At 42.8% G+C, this 16,740-nt stretch overlaps 1 protein-coding gene across 2 annotated transcripts; it reads left to right on the top strand.

The window, feature by feature from the left end:
- Positions 1-470: 470 nt before the first annotated feature.
- SUCNR1 (succinate receptor 1) lies at positions 471-5,705 on the top strand. 2 transcript variants are annotated; one of them, XM_083739906.1, is made up of 2 exons: positions 471-957; positions 3,992-5,705. In XM_083739906.1, exons 1-2 carry the CDS (start codon positions 955-957, stop codon positions 4,943-4,945), a joined length of 957 nt encoding a protein of 318 aa, XP_083596032.1. In that variant the 5' UTR covers positions 471-954; the 3' UTR covers positions 4,946-5,705. The 2 variants fall into 2 exon arrangements, with proteins under 2 accessions (XP_083596032.1, XP_083596033.1); XM_083739907.1 differs by lacking the exon at positions 471-957 and adding an exon at positions 1,314-1,548.
- Positions 5,706-16,740: the final 11,035 nt, after the last annotated feature.

Consider the following 16,740-nt stretch of genomic DNA (forward strand, 5'->3'; position numbering starts at 1 on the left):
CATAGGAAAGGGGCCCTAGAAGCATTCAGCAAAAGATGGTAGAATTGATGAATTAGAATGTGGAAGTGCTTCCGCTCAGGCTGCTGGGGGGGGGGGGGGAGTCTATTGTGGGATGCTCTGTAAAAAAAAAAAGAAAGCTCTGCTCAGGAGCTAACAGCAAAGGCTGATCACTCACGCATACATTAGCCCATGCCACCCCAATGCTATATAGCACAGCTGTTTTGACTATGTTGTTTGGTGAAGTCAGAGAGGATAGAAGGAGCACTGGCACAGAGAAGCTATGAGGAAGTGCAATAAATTGGGCTAATCAAATCTGCTGGAGAGATTCGACAACAAGTGTGATTAAGCAGGCGGGCAAGTCAAGACTGAGCTTGACACACAATCAAGGCAAGCTAAAGCATTGAGGTTTGCTCGATTTTACTCTGTTAACTGGGCTTTAAATAATCTTAAATCCAGATACTTGAGACGTAGCAAGGCGTGGTTAGCAAGTAGCCTTTGAGTAAGTTGCACTTCATCTTATGACTCAGTCGCAAAGTCATTCCCCACCCCTCATAGGCATTTCGAAAGCAGCAGCATACATCTGTTTGAATTCAAATATTGGTTTTGGTTTCCTTTTTAAAGAACAGGACCCGTCAGCACATGCTGTCTAAAGAAAAGTTTTTTGGAAAGTGAGCACCAGGAAGATTTCAGCAGGGCATTAGAAGGGATTATATTTCCATTATTTCACCAGTCGACTCAGAATGGATTTTGCAATACTGTCTATTCCAGTGGAACTGCCTGCACATCCTTCTCAGTCAAACGAGTTTCCGGAATCCTTGAATCATTAACCATGTGCTGAATATTATGTAAATGAGGCATGGCTATGTTGAACTACATTCTACTTCACTTGAACCTTTCAGCAGAGAGATCATGTTCAACTAAGAGCCTAGTAAGAGACAATACCCATTCTACAGAATGGTAAGTAGTAAGCAAAGGGAAAAAAGGCTGGATATCTTTCAGTTTATTATATAGAATTTTTTGCAGATTGTTTTGTATACCTTGTAATTATGATTGAATATATGTAGACAAGTTAACAAAATTAGTAATGGAGACAATCCCTGTCTTTGAATTTTATTCTGGATATTAAGAGCGCTATGTTGGTTTTTGCAGGCTACTTTATAAAACCTAAGTGATCAAAGTGATCTTGTTGCTTATATTGTTCTTAATAAGGAAATTGCTGAATATTTGCTGTATTGTTTTGTAATGGATATTAACATTGCTTGCAAACATCCATTACAAAAAAAAAGTACCCTAGATAAACTGACTGCAAGACTACACACCCAATTCATTTTACAGTTGTACATCAATAGAAGGAGTATTATCTGTGCACTGGACTTGTTTTCTGCATGGGGTGGATTTGTACTGGTGTTGCTCAAATATCACCTGGGAGACATCAGATCTAGAAATTTGGTGATGCACGAATAACCTCCTGACTGACATTGCAAGGATCTCCTCCAACACAGACCAGTCATAGAAGCCTGTCTACAACTAGGTGCAGTTTATTCACAGGTACAGGCACAAGAGAAAAGCCTTTTAATACACACGCACTTCTTTAAATTACACATTTCTTTCTAGTCATTCTTTTGATGTACAGGCAACTTTCAACTTACGCTGGGGTTACATTCCAGGGATAGAGCATAAAGCCAAAATTGTATAAAGTCAAAACACGTTGGGTGCAATGATGGGTAGGGTTGCCAATGTTTTCCCTCTCCCTTTCCACCCTCTTTTAAATTATTAGTATTGTGGTTATTATTGTTATTGTTATTATTTTGCCAAGAGCATAAAGCCAAATGTGCACAAGTTAAATGCAAGTAAGTTGCAAGATACCTGTCTAAGAAACCAATTTTCAGAAGACATCTTGTTTTAAAACACATTTTAATTGAGGATAAGTAGAATTTGTTTCTGCAAGTTCTTATTTTATTATCTTTGTTTGGCCCACTGTTTGTTGAAATTCACTTACTGCAGATATTTTAGGCTCCAAAAAAAAAAAAAAAAAACTTCTCAATGTGCAGATATTGAGTTGGATTCAGAGTAAGCTAGCTGCACAAGTTCCCACTGAAATCAGTGTGCGAATTTAATAGCCAGCATTAGTCATAGTAAACTCACTGAATCAATGAATGTGTCTGTTTATTTCAGTGGTTCTACTCTGAGTCTGATTAATGTTGGATACAACACATTTCAGTCTTTGAGTTAATTTCTTTTGGGGTTTTTTTAATTGTTTGCAGCAATTTCTTGTTCTGCAGCAATTTGCATTTTCTTAAAAAAAAATCCTGTGAAAATCCATCCACATTTTTGTGTGGTTTTTTTCTTTTTCTTTTTAGTTTTGTATGCAGTTTTGACTAATTTTTGCAAGCAATTTCCCCATACACATTGCATTTTGAATTTTATATTCACAAATACATGGATTTTATGAACAAGTTCCCCTAATAAATGGGTTTTTGCATCACAAAATTTGGATACGTGAGAATTTTTGAAGGATTACTGTATTTTGGGTTTCATGTTGTTTTCAAAAGTTGTTTTTGATTTGCCTTTAAACATAAACTGAATTGGACCCCCCCACCCCTGAATTCCTATCTCTCCATCCCCTGCACCCACTCATTGTAATGGGAAGAAAACTCCAACAGTCACGACAGTGTTCTTCTCATTGGAAATAGTAGGCATGGAGAGGTCAAAGGGCTAAAGCGCCCTCCCCCTACATGAACCTAATTTGGCTCACTGCCTTCCTGTGCCAGCCATTTTTTTAACAAAATCATATATGCAATGTCAAACTAAATGACAGATGGCACATAAAATTTGGCCTTAAGACAGAACAGAGGAGGGGTTTTTTTCAGACTAAGTTAGATTTGGCCAAACTTTTTTCAAAGAGGGCCAGATTTGATGAATGAACATGTGTGAGGGCCAAACAAAGTTGTTGAATTTTTTTATTATTTCTTTTACATTTTCACCCCAATAGTTCTTGAGCTTTTTTAAGGATTTTATCCCAGGACATATACTGCCACAGGGGCCGGATTAAATCGACCAGCAGGCCGGATTAGACCCCTAAAATGGACTTTGGACGTGCCTGGATTAGGTCATGCTTGATACAAACAAAACAACCCCCCTCCAAGGATCTCCTCAAAGCTATAGGGTTTCTGACAAGCAAGGAAATCAAGGTCACAGTTTCCTGGTTCGGAAGATAAAACTGGATCATTTCTCATGTATGTCTTCAATCTGAAGCAGGCACAAGGGCAGCAACTCAGATCAGGGACAGACTTTGGTACTCCTTCATAGGATGACATCCTGTGCGAGCCCAAATTTGGTGGCACCAAATGGATCTTCTTAATTATGGTTCTTCTCTGTTTTGTGGCCCTCAGCATGACACCCCGTGCAAGGGGACCACCCTAAATCTAGTGCATCTCAGATAGTGAGTGAAGCTAGAGAGGAACTTCCTCAGCCTCCCACCCTGCCCCTCCCTTCCACCTTCCGGTCTGGTGACAGTGGTAGCAGAAGCAGTAAAAGCAGGGCAATCTTACTGGAGGTCTCCTCTCTCCGTGGTGCCTGCTGAATGACTGCTATGGCAGTATTTCAGATCCCAGAGACTCTTAAGAAAAAAGCATAGAAAACTCAAGATCACTAAGAAAGTTATCTCCCACCCACCCCTTTAAAAACAGTCTCTCTCTCTCCTGTTGAAACACACACCAAAGAAAATACAAAGATAATCATATTCAAGTTCATTGTCCCCACCTTGTTGAGATGACAGTGCCTTGTTTTTCTTGAGAAGAGTTTTGCAATGAAATTTGTTTTATGCAAGAAGAGGGACTGCATAAACTTGAAGTGTTTATCTAACATTTGGCATGACTGAAAGTGCAGGAATACGACAAGGCAATAATCACATTGACTGTGTAAGCTAAATAATAAGTAAATGCCTTTTAAAAAATAAAAATAGAAATTGACATTTGTTTTACATTTCCAGGATGGAGGTGACATCAGAGAATGCTGGGATAGAGAGAAATCCCTGGAAAGATATTACCTCTCCACCATGTACACGTTGGAGTTCATATTTGGCATCATTGGCAACAGCATTGTTGTTTTTGGTTACATCTTCTGCCTCAAAACCTGGAGAAGCGGCAACATCTACCTGTTCAACTTGTCGCTGTCAGATTTTTCATTCCTTTGCACACTCCCGTTGCTGGTGTCAAGTTACTCTCAAGGGAATTGGTCCTATGGGAAAGACTGGTGTCAAGCCAACAGGTTTCTGCTGCACGTCAACTTATATACAAGCATCCTCTTCCTGACCGTTATCAGCATGGACAGATACTTGCTCATGAAGTATCCCTTCAGAAATCACTTTCTGCAGAAGAAAAGCACGGCTATTGTTTTATCAATCGCCATATGGGTCGTGGTCACATTGGAACTGACGCCCATGTTCACTTTCCTCAACGACCAGAAAAATAATAGCAATGGTAGCCTCTGCGCGGATTATGCAAGCTCAGGAGTTGCAAAAGACAGCCTAATCTATAGTATGATATTGACAGTGACTGGCTTCATAATCCCACTGTGCGCCATGTGCTATTTTTACAGGAAAACACATGCCTTCATCAAAAGCCGCAGCGCAGAGCTCACTGCTGCCCTGACTCTAGAGAAACCTCTCACCTTGATCGTCATGGCTGTGGCCATCTTTTCCCTGCTCTTTATTCCCTATCACATCATGCGCAATGTTAGGATCGCTTCCCGGATGCAGTCCTGGAAGCGTCCCTCGTGCGGCAAGGACCTTATCAGTATGATTTATACTGTTACAAGGCCCATTGCCTTTTTGAACAGTGTAATTAACCCCATCTTTTACTTCTTAATGGGGGATCACTTTAGGGAGATGCTGGTGAGTAACGCAAGGTATCTCTTTAAAAGGGTCACGCCTTGGTACAAATGATGCTAAATGCACTTCTTGGACTGATGGGAACTGCGCGGAAAGCTGCAGAGCTTTGGCTCGTTGGTGCACAACATTTGATGATTGCTTGGGATTCGGATGCTATGCAATGGTCTATTTCCCTTAAAGCGCTTGGACTCAAAGTGCCTGTGCAAAGCTGCACTCAGATTAAACTGAGAAGACTAATGAAGCTCCACACCCCTGCCTGGATAGCTCAGTTGGTTAGAGCATGGTGATGATAACACCAAGGTTGCAGGTTCAGTCCCCATATGGGGTAGCTGCATATTCCTACATCACAGGCAGTTGGGCTTGATATCCTCAGGGACCCTTCCAACTCTACAATTCTATGATTCTATGACATCACACGGCCAAGCTAGCCTGGCTCCTGACATCTCCACTAGGAGTGTGGCTATCTGGATACAGGTGGATCTGGAAAGTGCCTAGAAACTTCAATTGATGCAGGATGAAGCTGCCAGGCATTGACTGGTTTCGATGTTTAAAGCTTTATATAGGGCAAGACCTGGATAACGAAACAACCTGGCATCTTATAAGACTGTGGTCTCTAATGCAACCTGACCATCAACTGAGATCTGTGCACAACAGACCTTTGGGAGGTTAGGCAAGTGGGTTCTGTCGAGCTGAATTTTCAGTGGTGGCCACCGCAACTACGAAGCTCTGTGTAAATGTTTGCCTTATGTCATCATTGCTATCTTTTAGACGCCCGGCCAATTCCATCTTCCCATGTGTAAATGGTATTCATGATTTGTATATATCGCTGGTATTTTATATGAGCTGTTTTTATATATCTTACAGCTGCTACCCACATGTTCAATGAACACATATGGGGTGGGTTGGTTGTGTGGCATCTTTGCAGATGTGCCCTTCTCCACCCTGTACTTGAATGCTTGAGAGTGTGGCCTGCGTGTATTGAATGGGCTATTTTATTTATTGATTTTGTATGCTGCCTTGGGGGCTTTTAAGTGTAGAGATTTCTTAAATAAACACTGTTGAGAACTAGCTTGCTTCTACTTCTGCCCGGACACTGAGGTCCAGTGCCGAGGGCCTTCTGGTGGTTCCATCGCTGCGAGAAGTCAAGTTACAGGGAACCAGGCAGAGGGCCTTCTCGGTAGTGGCACCCGCCCTGTGGAATGCCCTCCCACCAGATGTCAAAGAGAACAACAACTACCAGACTTTTAGAAGACATCTGAAGGCAGCCCTGTTTAGGGAAGCTTTTAATGTTTAATAGGTTATTGTATTTTAGTGTTTTGTTGGAAGCTGGCCAGAGTGGCTGGGGAAACCCAGCCAGATGGGCGGGATATAAATAAATTATTATTATTATTATTATTATTACTACTACTACTACTACTACTACTACTACTACTACTACTCCCTAATACATGAACCTGGCATCTTTGCCCCCCCAATGCCTTCTACCAGGCTCCATCTGAGTCTTGAAAGCTGAGGCTTCATCTTCTGTATCATCCAGACCTTCAATATTCTATGTAGCAATAACCAGTTTCAAGTAAAATTGAATTAAAGCACCATGGGAGAGAGAAATTAAAAACCAGAAGACAAAATTCGTCCATACATCCAGTCTGTCAGCTACCCTTGGCCTGTGAAGTTTAGGTTATACTGTAGGAGTAAGGAAGCTTTTTCATCCTGTGGGCCACATTCCCACCAGGACAATCTTCTGGGGGCCACAGGCGAGTGGTGGGTGGGCCAGTGGCAAAAGTGAGTAACAAATTCAAATTTTACCTTTGTTGGTTGGATGCAGAGGGATGCTGGGAGGAACCAGCTAAGGAACCCCCAAGGGAAGAAGGCTCAGAGCCAGGTGGTGGGACGATGATGAGTGGGAAGAGGGAGAAGACAGGGACGAGGAGGTGTTGGAAGCTGAAGAGGTATCAGGGTTTAGTGAGCAGGGGGAGTCCATGGCAGAGAGAAGTCTGGAATCAGAAGTGAAAGCAGAAGAGGAGGGAGGCCAAGAGGCAGAGATGAGTCAACCTGGTGAAGAAACACAGGTGCCTCCAGCTGCTGCTGGGACAAACCAGGACCAGGAGAGGAATGAAGCAGGAGGAGTAAAGGCAGACATGCCGGCGTAGTCTCAGATTGCTTGGGAAAGACCTGAAGAGGAGATTTAGGCAGCTGTGGGAAGGCCTTCAGTATCCGCATGGCACTCCTAAGCAGATCCTGTTTCTTTGAATAGAGTTAACTGCACTTACTCCATGCGTGTAGTGATTATGTTGCCTAGTTGGTTGTCACATTAGTTTCTGGATCAGGCATCCATTGGGATACATCATTATATTTATTATTGTATTAAAGCATCTGTGTCTATTGTTTTATTTTACTTGGTGTTTTGCCCAGTTATCTTTTCACAATATTCCAGCAGCAGGATGTTTCAATTTTTAATCTTCACCCAACTTATTCGTTTTGTCGGCCAATTATCTTTGCTATTCCAGAGATCAATAAGCCAGTAGGGAATTGGCCAAGATATTTGCCACGTGATCATCAGTGTGTTTCCCACATCCCATCATAGGGGAAGATTGTGGCTCAGTGATAAAGCCTTTGATTTGCCTGTCAAAGGATCCAGGCAGGACTGGGAGAGGTGTCTGAAATCCTGAAGACCTACTGCAAGTCAGTGTGGGGAAAACTGTAGTAGAGGAACCAATGGCCCAACTCAGTATGTTGTTGTTTAGTCGTTTAGTCGTGTCTGACTCTTCGTGACCCCATGGACCAGAGCACGCCAGGCACTTCTGTCTTCCACTGCCTCCTGCAGTTTGGTCAAACTCATGCTGGTAGCTTTGAGAACACTGTCCAACCATCTCGTCCTCTGTCGTCCCCTTCTCCTTGTGCCCTCCATCTTTCCCAACATCAGGGTCTTTTCCAGGGAGTCTTCTATTCTCATGAGGTGGCCAAGGTTTTGGAGCCTCAGCTTCAGGATCTGTCCTTCCAGTGAGCACTCAGGGCTGGTTTCCTTAAGAATGGAGAGGCTTGATCTTCTTGCAGGCCATGGGACTCTCAAGAGTCCCAACTCAGTATAAGGCAGCTTTTTAAGTTTCTGCACAATGTCCTCAACTTGGGGGGGGGGAGGGGTGTCGGAGTGGATTTGAAGAAAGTGTGGTGGTTTCCAAGTAAAAGAAAATAGGAACTTGGATGATTAAGCCACCCCCAGTAATGTTTTCCTGAAAGCAAATGGGTGGTGTTGCCACCACAACATTTTCTGTTTGGTGTACATATCACAATAAGACCACTTACTATTTTCTAAAGAAGGAAGCAGAAGGCAACAGACGGTAAGATGGCCTAGGAGATCTCGGCAAGCAATAATGTTGTGGTAGTCACTAGGCAGCCCCTGAGAATTAACAACCTACTGAAATCAAATAATGAGCTAAAAGTAAAGTCTGAAAGTTCCTAAAGAGTCAGAGCAATGAATAAATGAAAGGCACAAGTCCAGAACAGAGAAAAATAAACTGTTGTGCTTTCGGCACGCAAGCAAGCTTGGGAAGTCCACCTGTAGCTAAGCTGCCATCTTTAAGAGGCAATGTCATAGGGCAACTAGGAGCAGCACCCATGCTTAATTTTTGTCAGAGTTCATACACAATGCACCAGAGTCCTGAGAGTGCCTCCCTTCATATCAGCAGCTTGGCAGAAAATATACAGAATATAATTTTGTTTCCTAAATCAGTCTGCAGTGGGGTTAAAATATAGGCACTTCTAGATCACAGGAGGGAGGTTTATACTCTAGCACCTCTCACATTACTAATTAAGTAATTCACCAGTGCTATTTTTCCTAGGAAAAGAGGTGCTGGAACTCACCATGAACACCTCCCTCATTCTCTTAGAATGGTAATGGCACCCACCCATTATGTGCCAGAACTGAGTTCCAGCAAGTTCCGGTTGGGGGGAAAAGCCCATAATTTCTTGAGTCTTTAATTCTCTTCCTGCTTCAATGAAGAGTCTTTTTTAGTCAAAAGAATTTCACTTTTGCCAGACTTCTCATATACGCTGTTGTTAAATTTATGAAATCCTTTCTGTACTTAATTCAAGTCATGCTCCTCTACATTAATTCTGGGGGGAAATAAAAGTTGTTGTTCTGGGCTCTTTCATCTGCAAAGATTAGAAACTTAACAGCGTGAATCCTTGTACAAATACGTTGCCGTGAATATTTGAGGCTTCTGTTTTTCAGAACGCTTGCAGCTATCTTTGAAAGCAAACAAAGACAATTTACATGATGGGAATGGGCAGAAATAAGGCTGACAAATGTCAGCACTCTTCCTTCCTTTATGGACAACTACATTGGCTTGTGCCAGAATTAGGAACCTGGTTCAGTTTTATTGTTGTTATCTTTTTTTCTTTTTTTATTTGGATGATGCAGTAAAAAGTAGAGTGAAATGACTTATAGATCCATCACAGGTTTCACTTGTAAATCAGCAGGTTATGAAACTGTCTGAACTCGGTTACTGGGGTGCTGGAAAGATGAATTCAGATATAAAATGAATCTGTTGAGCACTGAGAGCCAGTGTGGTGTAGTGGTTAAGAGCGGTAGTCTCATAATCTGGGGAACCGGGTTCGCGTCTCCGCTCCTCCACATGCAGCTGCTGGGTGACCTTGGGCCAGTCACACTTCTCTGAAGTCTCTCAGCCCCACTCACCTCACAGAGTGTTTGTTGTGGGGGAGGAAGGGAAAGGAGAATGTTAGCCGCTTTGAGACTCCTTAAAGGGAGTGAAAGGCGGGATATCAAATCCAAACTCTTCTTCTTCTTCAAAGAAGAGAGGAGAGTTGAAGTAAAGGCAAGACTTAACGGTATTTATGCCAATTCAGGGTTTCAAAGCTCACACCTGCAGAATCTGTGTTCGGTGCGTAGTCTAAACCAGGGTAGGGGCCTTCTGGCAGCAGGGTCCAAATGTGACCCTCAGACCTCTCTGCCTGGCAGTATAACTCTCTCAAGGCTACAGACATCATTGGTCCTGCTTTGCACGTCAAATATCTTTGCTTGGCTGGAATGTGTTGTTGAACTCTGGTAATATCCCTTGCTTGCCTGGATACAGAATAGAGTGGTGTGTGTGAACATAAACTAGTTACTCTACAAAGGTAAGATTTGCATCAGTTGCCCCACCCACTTTTGCCTCTGGCCCCACCCACCATGGTATATGGTCCTTAGAAGGTTGTTTAGAAGGGAATGCCATCCACGGGCTGAAAAGGTTTTGCCATCACTGTTCTGAACCTTGGAATATATGAAGTAAAAGTGAAAATGGCCCTGAAGATGTAGGAAGTCCCCTTATTCCACTACCGAGTAACCACATGACATTCTTACATTTCCAAAAAGGGCAAAAGGATATGATTCACCATTAAGCCAGTTTTGAAATAGAGGCGAGCTTTTAAATCAGCCCTCCCTGATCTTGGTGGTCTCCAACCCTCAAATTATGTCATTTTCAAAACTCAAACTCCAAAAAGACCTAAGTATGCGACAGTGCTGGCTTCCAGCCAGTAACTTGCAGTTTGCAATTAACACTGAAAAAAGGGGAAACCCTTTGAATCCACAAAATAGAAGATAAGGCAAATATGCTCATTGTCTATATATAACAGCTAGTACTAGCTGAGTAAACTGCAATGCTTAATGTTTCAGAACAAGAACAAGAACAATTTCAAACTAGTAAGACTAAAGACAAACCTCAGTGCTCAAAACAAAGAAGCCTCTCTCACCACCATCTTGTCTCTGCCTCTATTGGCTCCCCAGATTGTGGCAAATTAATTCAGATTTTTTGTTTTGTTAATGGATATTCAACTTAGAACCTTTTGTGGGTTTTCCGTCCACAACCATTTGACTTTGAACTATAAATTTGATGAGCAAGCAGTGTGATTCCTGACACCACACTTTGGCAAAGAAACAGAGATGATATTTCTTCCAATTTCTGGAACCTGGGCCTTGTCTCTCCCCATTTCCTGACTTGCATGAAATTAAACTGTTCAATAGCCACATGGAAACGTATCTCAATTGGGCAAATCTGTCTTGGTGATGTGCTTGTTTATCTTCAGTGCCAAGGACTCCCTAGTGTGGGGAAAATAAATAAATCCGCCAGCTTGCAGCCGTTCTTCTGAGAAACCAGCTTATATAACATTCAGGTCTCATGACGAGGTGAAGGAAAACCAGTTTGCTCACACAGAAAGTATATCACACTAGAGAGATTCTTTCTAAGGATCACCATCATTAACTTGGAATTACCTTTTACTTCAGAGTTCTGTTTATCTTGCACAATTTTAACATCCTATTCCTGACAGAAAACTTGAAACACAACATGATATAATGTAACAAAACACTTGTTTTTCAGCCAGCCAAAAATCCTGAGGATTCAGAGACTCTTTGCTACTGAATCAACCTGTAAATGATACTAATAACTTGGCTATATCTTGTCCAATGTAGTGTCCGACATAAGAACTTGCATGGAATATGGTCTTCTTTATGGAGTTGTGCTAAAGTTACTCTTTACATGGTGTTACTTAAGTTTTGTTGTTGTTTAGTCGTTTAGTCATGTCCGACTCTTTGTGACCCCATGGACCAGAGCTCGTCAGGCACTCCTGTCTTCCACTGCCTCCCGCAGTTTGGTCAAACACATGCTGGTAGCTTCAAAAATACTGTCCAACCATCTCATCCTCTGTCGTCCCCTTCTCCTTGTGCCCTCTATCTTTCCCAACATCAGGGTCTTTTCCGGGGAGTCTTCTCTTCTCATGAGGTGGCCAAAGTATTGGAGCCTCAGGATCTGTCCTCAGAGCACTCAGAGCTGATTTCCTTAAGAATCTTCTTGCAGTCCATGGGACTCTCAAGAGTCTCCTCCAGCATCATAATTCAAAAGCATCAATTCTTCGGCAATCAGCCTTCTTTATGGTCCAGCTCTCACTTCCATACATCACTACTGGGAATACCATAGCTTTAACTATACGGACCTTTGTTGGCAAGGTGGTGTCTCTGCTTTTTAAGATGCTGTCTAGGTTTGTCATTGCTTACTTAAACTTTAAGTTTGTGCAACTACATCTGGCAACCGTTTTATCTCTTTTACCTTTGCCCTTCCTAACCATCCTAACCATGGTCAACAATCCTAACCATGGCTAAATTCACACCATACATTTAAAGCACTTCGCTATCACTTTAACCAGTCTGCCAAGAGATCCTGGGAGCTGTAGTTTGCTAAGGGTGCTGAGAGGGTTAGGAGACCCCTATTTCCCTCACAGAGTTACAATTTCCCAGTTCCCTGGGAAGAGGGATTGATTGTGAAACTACTCTAGGAATTGCAACGCTGTAGGGACAGGAGGGGAAGTGGGGGTAAAATGGAACTCAAGCACCAACTTCTTAAACATTTGTTCCTATAATGGCCAGCTGGCACTTTTCCAGGGTAGAAAGTGCCTGAAGGAACTGGACTTTGGACAAAGGTGATGGAATGAGCCCTTACTTCCTATCTCTCTCACTGAGGCAGTCTGATAGAACGGCTTCTCCCAAGTGGCAGCTGGAGGCAAAGGAGGCCTGATGGAATTGGCCTGTCACAGCAGAGCTGATGGAGTGTGTTCCATTTCCCATCTTTCCCACTGGAGGAATGGCTGTCCCCAGGTGACAATTGAGGGAGAAGAGGCCTGATGGAGCTGCCCAGGCCTCTTTCTAAGTGGTGTACCTAAAAACAAACCATGCAGAGAATAAAACAATAAAAAAATTCATCATAAAAACAAATGGAAACTCAAACACAAACTTAAACTGCCTGCTGGAATAAGAAAGTGTGTCGTGCACTTCAAGTTCAGCAGGGAGGGTGCTTGTCTCATCTCAGTCAGGAAACAGTTCCACAGGCCTGGGTCCATATCACTGAATGCACATCAGTCTAGTAGTTATGAGCCATGCATGTCAGCCATGGAGAAATTTCCCCAGAGATTTATTTAAGTGATAGGGCAGGGATATAAGGAATCAGGTAGTCACGTTGTTAAGGGCCTTGTAAACTAATGCAATAACATTGAACCTGGACCAGTAACATGCAGGCAGCCATTGCAGCTTTTGAGCACCAGAGTCATGTCCTGATGATAGTCTGTCCCCATCTAAATCCCCATCTAATTCCCCAGATGGAGCTTCTGAACCAGGCGCAAGGGTAGCCCCTCATTGCAATAAATCTTGGGGCTAACATTGCATGAATCTCCACAGCCAGACTATCCCTGCCCCAAAATGGCTCCAGTTGGCACTCCTGCCCCTGAGGCTACCTGAGCCTCAAGTGACAAAGATGGACCTGGGAGCTTAAGAGGGAGAGCAACTCCAGCCAGGATAGGCAAATGGCCAATATCCCAGACACAGGAACTGCCCACTCACAGTGTCCCCATCTTTCTACGGTTCAGTTCTGTTTATTATCTCTTATTCATTCTGCAACTCCATCCAGGACCTATTCAGACCTCTCCTAACTCAAATATTATGGAAAAGTAGAGCTGTACTGATGACACTGCCCCCAAACTCCCAGTGACTATGCCCAACGGCTTCATATAGATTTGGCAACAGCATCGTTCCCTGTGACACACCATAGCACAGGGACCATGGGACCAACACAGCTCTGCAGGTAGGAACAGAACCATGGTAAAACAGTGCCTATCCCCCCACAGCAGGTCCAGGAGAAGGGTGTGGTCAATGGTCTCAAAAGCTGCAGACAGATCAGGAAGCAGGAGCAGAGGCGTTGCGGCATGAGCAACCACTGCATGAGTCAAGGGAGGGCAGCAAGGCAAGGAGTGGCTGAAATTTTCCAGGGCGCAAGAGGAAATGGTGACAGGGAAACAGTGGTGATCCTGCACATCAAGATAAATGTGCCATCTGAGAACACATTAAGCTTCATTTTTGCCTGTTGAAATGTGCATCTTTCAACTACAAAGTGGAAACTAACCATGTTTGCTTCTTCTTTTAACGCCACAGCACAGTGAGGGAAAATCATTACAGTCCCATGGCAGAAGTAATCCGTGCCATTAACCTGCCCAATAATGCAATAATAAATGGTAATGAATCATTCCCACTTTCGGTCCAGTGGATCACTATAGGAGAAAGGGAGAGAGATAACCAACCTGGTAATACCAAATCCAAACCAGGTTGGGCTCTTAGTTGCAATACAATCATAGTTATCTACATAGAATGAATGAATGAATCTTTATTCACATCGGCCACCAGCCACAGCAATAAAGCAACAATACGATATACAAAGAATAGAAATAAAAAGTCAATTATATAAAATACATTTTAGGGTTTTGACTCAATAGTCAAATAGTGGATCATATTCTGATTGCCCCAGCTAAAAACCTTGCAATCTTTGCTGTCACCTGCTCATCTTGATCTGCCAAGAAAAAGGACACTGTGGCAGTGGTTGGGTGACTGGAATGGACAATAAAAGAGGGGTCATAATCTCATTCATCAAGTCTTTATAAAGAGTGTAAGCCAGAAGGGCATGCATCATCGATTCGGTACTGCCAGCTCCACAGGGACATAAGCGTTTTTCATGTGGAATCTATTGGAATTGCCCCTCAAGTACAGCCGAGAGCAATATATTCAATCTTGCGAGAGTAAAAGCATATCTACACTTTAGAATTGCTAGGTTATGCAGATAGGGTGCTAGAGCGTCGAAATGGTAAGGTGGAAAATAGTCATACCATATTGTGGCCAAGTTGTTCTGACGCTCGATATCATTTAGGCACTGACAAGTTAGCCTGTTTGCTTTACTAAAAACCAAATTGAGTAGCTGTTGTGGTGATAAATCTACATATAGTAGTAGCTTCCCAACTGCAGGTATCCCCGACATGACCATATGCAAACCAGTGCTTAATTATTTACATGTAGCAGTGGCAATTGCCCCTTACATATAAAGGCACATTGTTTTGAAAGCACATCATATGACGATATTGATGGCAGCATGAAAATCAGCTCTTTGAAGGCAGCAGTTGTTTTGACAACAGAAACTGCCCTACACAGACAATTTCCAAGTTTAGTTTGCTCAAGGCTATCAAGGTATAGACAGATGCATGGGAAAAAACACAATATCTATAGGTCGCCACCATGTTGGAAAGGATCCAGGAAAATATGGGTTGGCCATCACCCAAACCAAATCAGGCCAATTTGGGCAGAACTAGACTTTGACCAAGTCAAGTGGAGACAACCCCGGATTCCCCAGAGTTGAGTCAGGCCTCCCAGAGCCATCTGGGCTTGTCACAGGTTGGGGCATTGGACAGGAAGAAGGTGCTTTGATTGGCTCTGCCAGTATGCCCATATGATGCCAGCCCCACCGCCAGCTCACCCCACCCCTTCTCCCTCCTGGTAAGCAGCAGTGATGGCACTGCCAGGAAACATGCTGCCATTCCTTTCAGTCGACCACCTTGGCTGTATGTCAGGGTAAAAGGCCCCATACTGGCTAGAAAAGCTCAAATGGATAGCACAGTGGGGATGCAGTAGAGGCAGTAAAGTATACAGTGGTACCTCAGGTTACAGACACTTCAGGTTACAGACTCCACTTACCCAGAAATAGTACCTTGGGTTAAGAACTTTGCTTCAGGATGAGAACACAAATCGTGCGATGGCGGCATGGCGGTAGCAGGAGGCCCCATTAGCTAAAGTGGTACCTCAGGTTAAGAACAGTTTCAGGTTAAGAACGGACCTCCAGAACGAATTAAGTTCTTAACCCGAGGTACCACCGTACCTTCTTCCTTCCGCCTTCACTGTCATTGCCCAGGCTCAAGAATCAGCCCTCACTAGTCTTGGATTTTCTGCGTCTGGAGTTTTTCTCTGTTTGCGTTCAAACCATCACCCAGCTTGTTTCATTGCTCGAAACTCTGGTGTATACCAAAGAGCCAAGCGGGATCTGTTTAGCATTACACTGAGCTGTAGTTTGAGTACAATTGTTTAACTGTGAGATTGTTATACATATCTTTACTTTCTGTTCTAATTCATCACCCTGAAGTGTTTTAATTTCTTGATGACTGCTTTTGAAGTGATTTGTTTTGATTTCATTGTCTTGTTTCCTGCTTCTTAAATTTAAGAATGAATGAAGAGTGCTTAGAATAGATAAATTTGTCCCCATTGTAATGGTGATTTTAATTCGTCTTAGTTTGTATTTTAAACCATTTTATTTTTAGTTACAGATAGGTAGCCGTGTTGGTCTGCCATAGTCAAAACAAAAAAAAATTCCCTCCAGTAGCACCTTAAAGACCAACTAAGTTAGTTCTTGGTATGAGCTTTCGTGTGCATGCACACTTCTTCAGATACACAGGATTTTCTTTTCTTTTTTGTTTTGTTTTTGTACATGAGTCCAAGATATGGCACCTACCACCTACTCTGGTGATTTTCTACCGGCTGTTAAAAACATTTCAATTTACTCAAGCTTTCCCTGGGCCCTGATACTGATTGAATGGCTGCTGGATGCTGCAATGGTGACCTGTTCTTTCTGTTGGGTTTATATTGCATACTGAATTGTTTTCAAACAGTTGTTTTGTGTTGAATGGTATTCCTGGTATCATTTTAATGCAGAATATAAATATATGAAATAAATAAATAAAACATCAGATGCTGGCCTTTTTTCTCTCCTTATTGGGCAGCTGATAAATTGAATGAATGAATGAATGAATGAATGAATGAAGAAAAATATGCAGAACTTCCCTTTCAGATCTTTTATTACAGGACCAATCTGGGGAGCCATGACACAGATCAAACCTGCTGGACTAGATTGGCCATTGGATTGATCCAGCAGCCTCTTCTTAAGTAAGGCCCCATGTTTACTCCACAGAGTGTGGCAGAAAAGGGTGAAGCCAAGACC

Source organism: Podarcis gaigeae (genome assembly GCF_964106915.1).
Source record: "Podarcis gaigeae genome assembly, chromosome: 5".
Lineage (NCBI taxonomy): Eukaryota > Metazoa > Chordata > Lepidosauria > Squamata > Lacertidae > Podarcis > Podarcis gaigeae.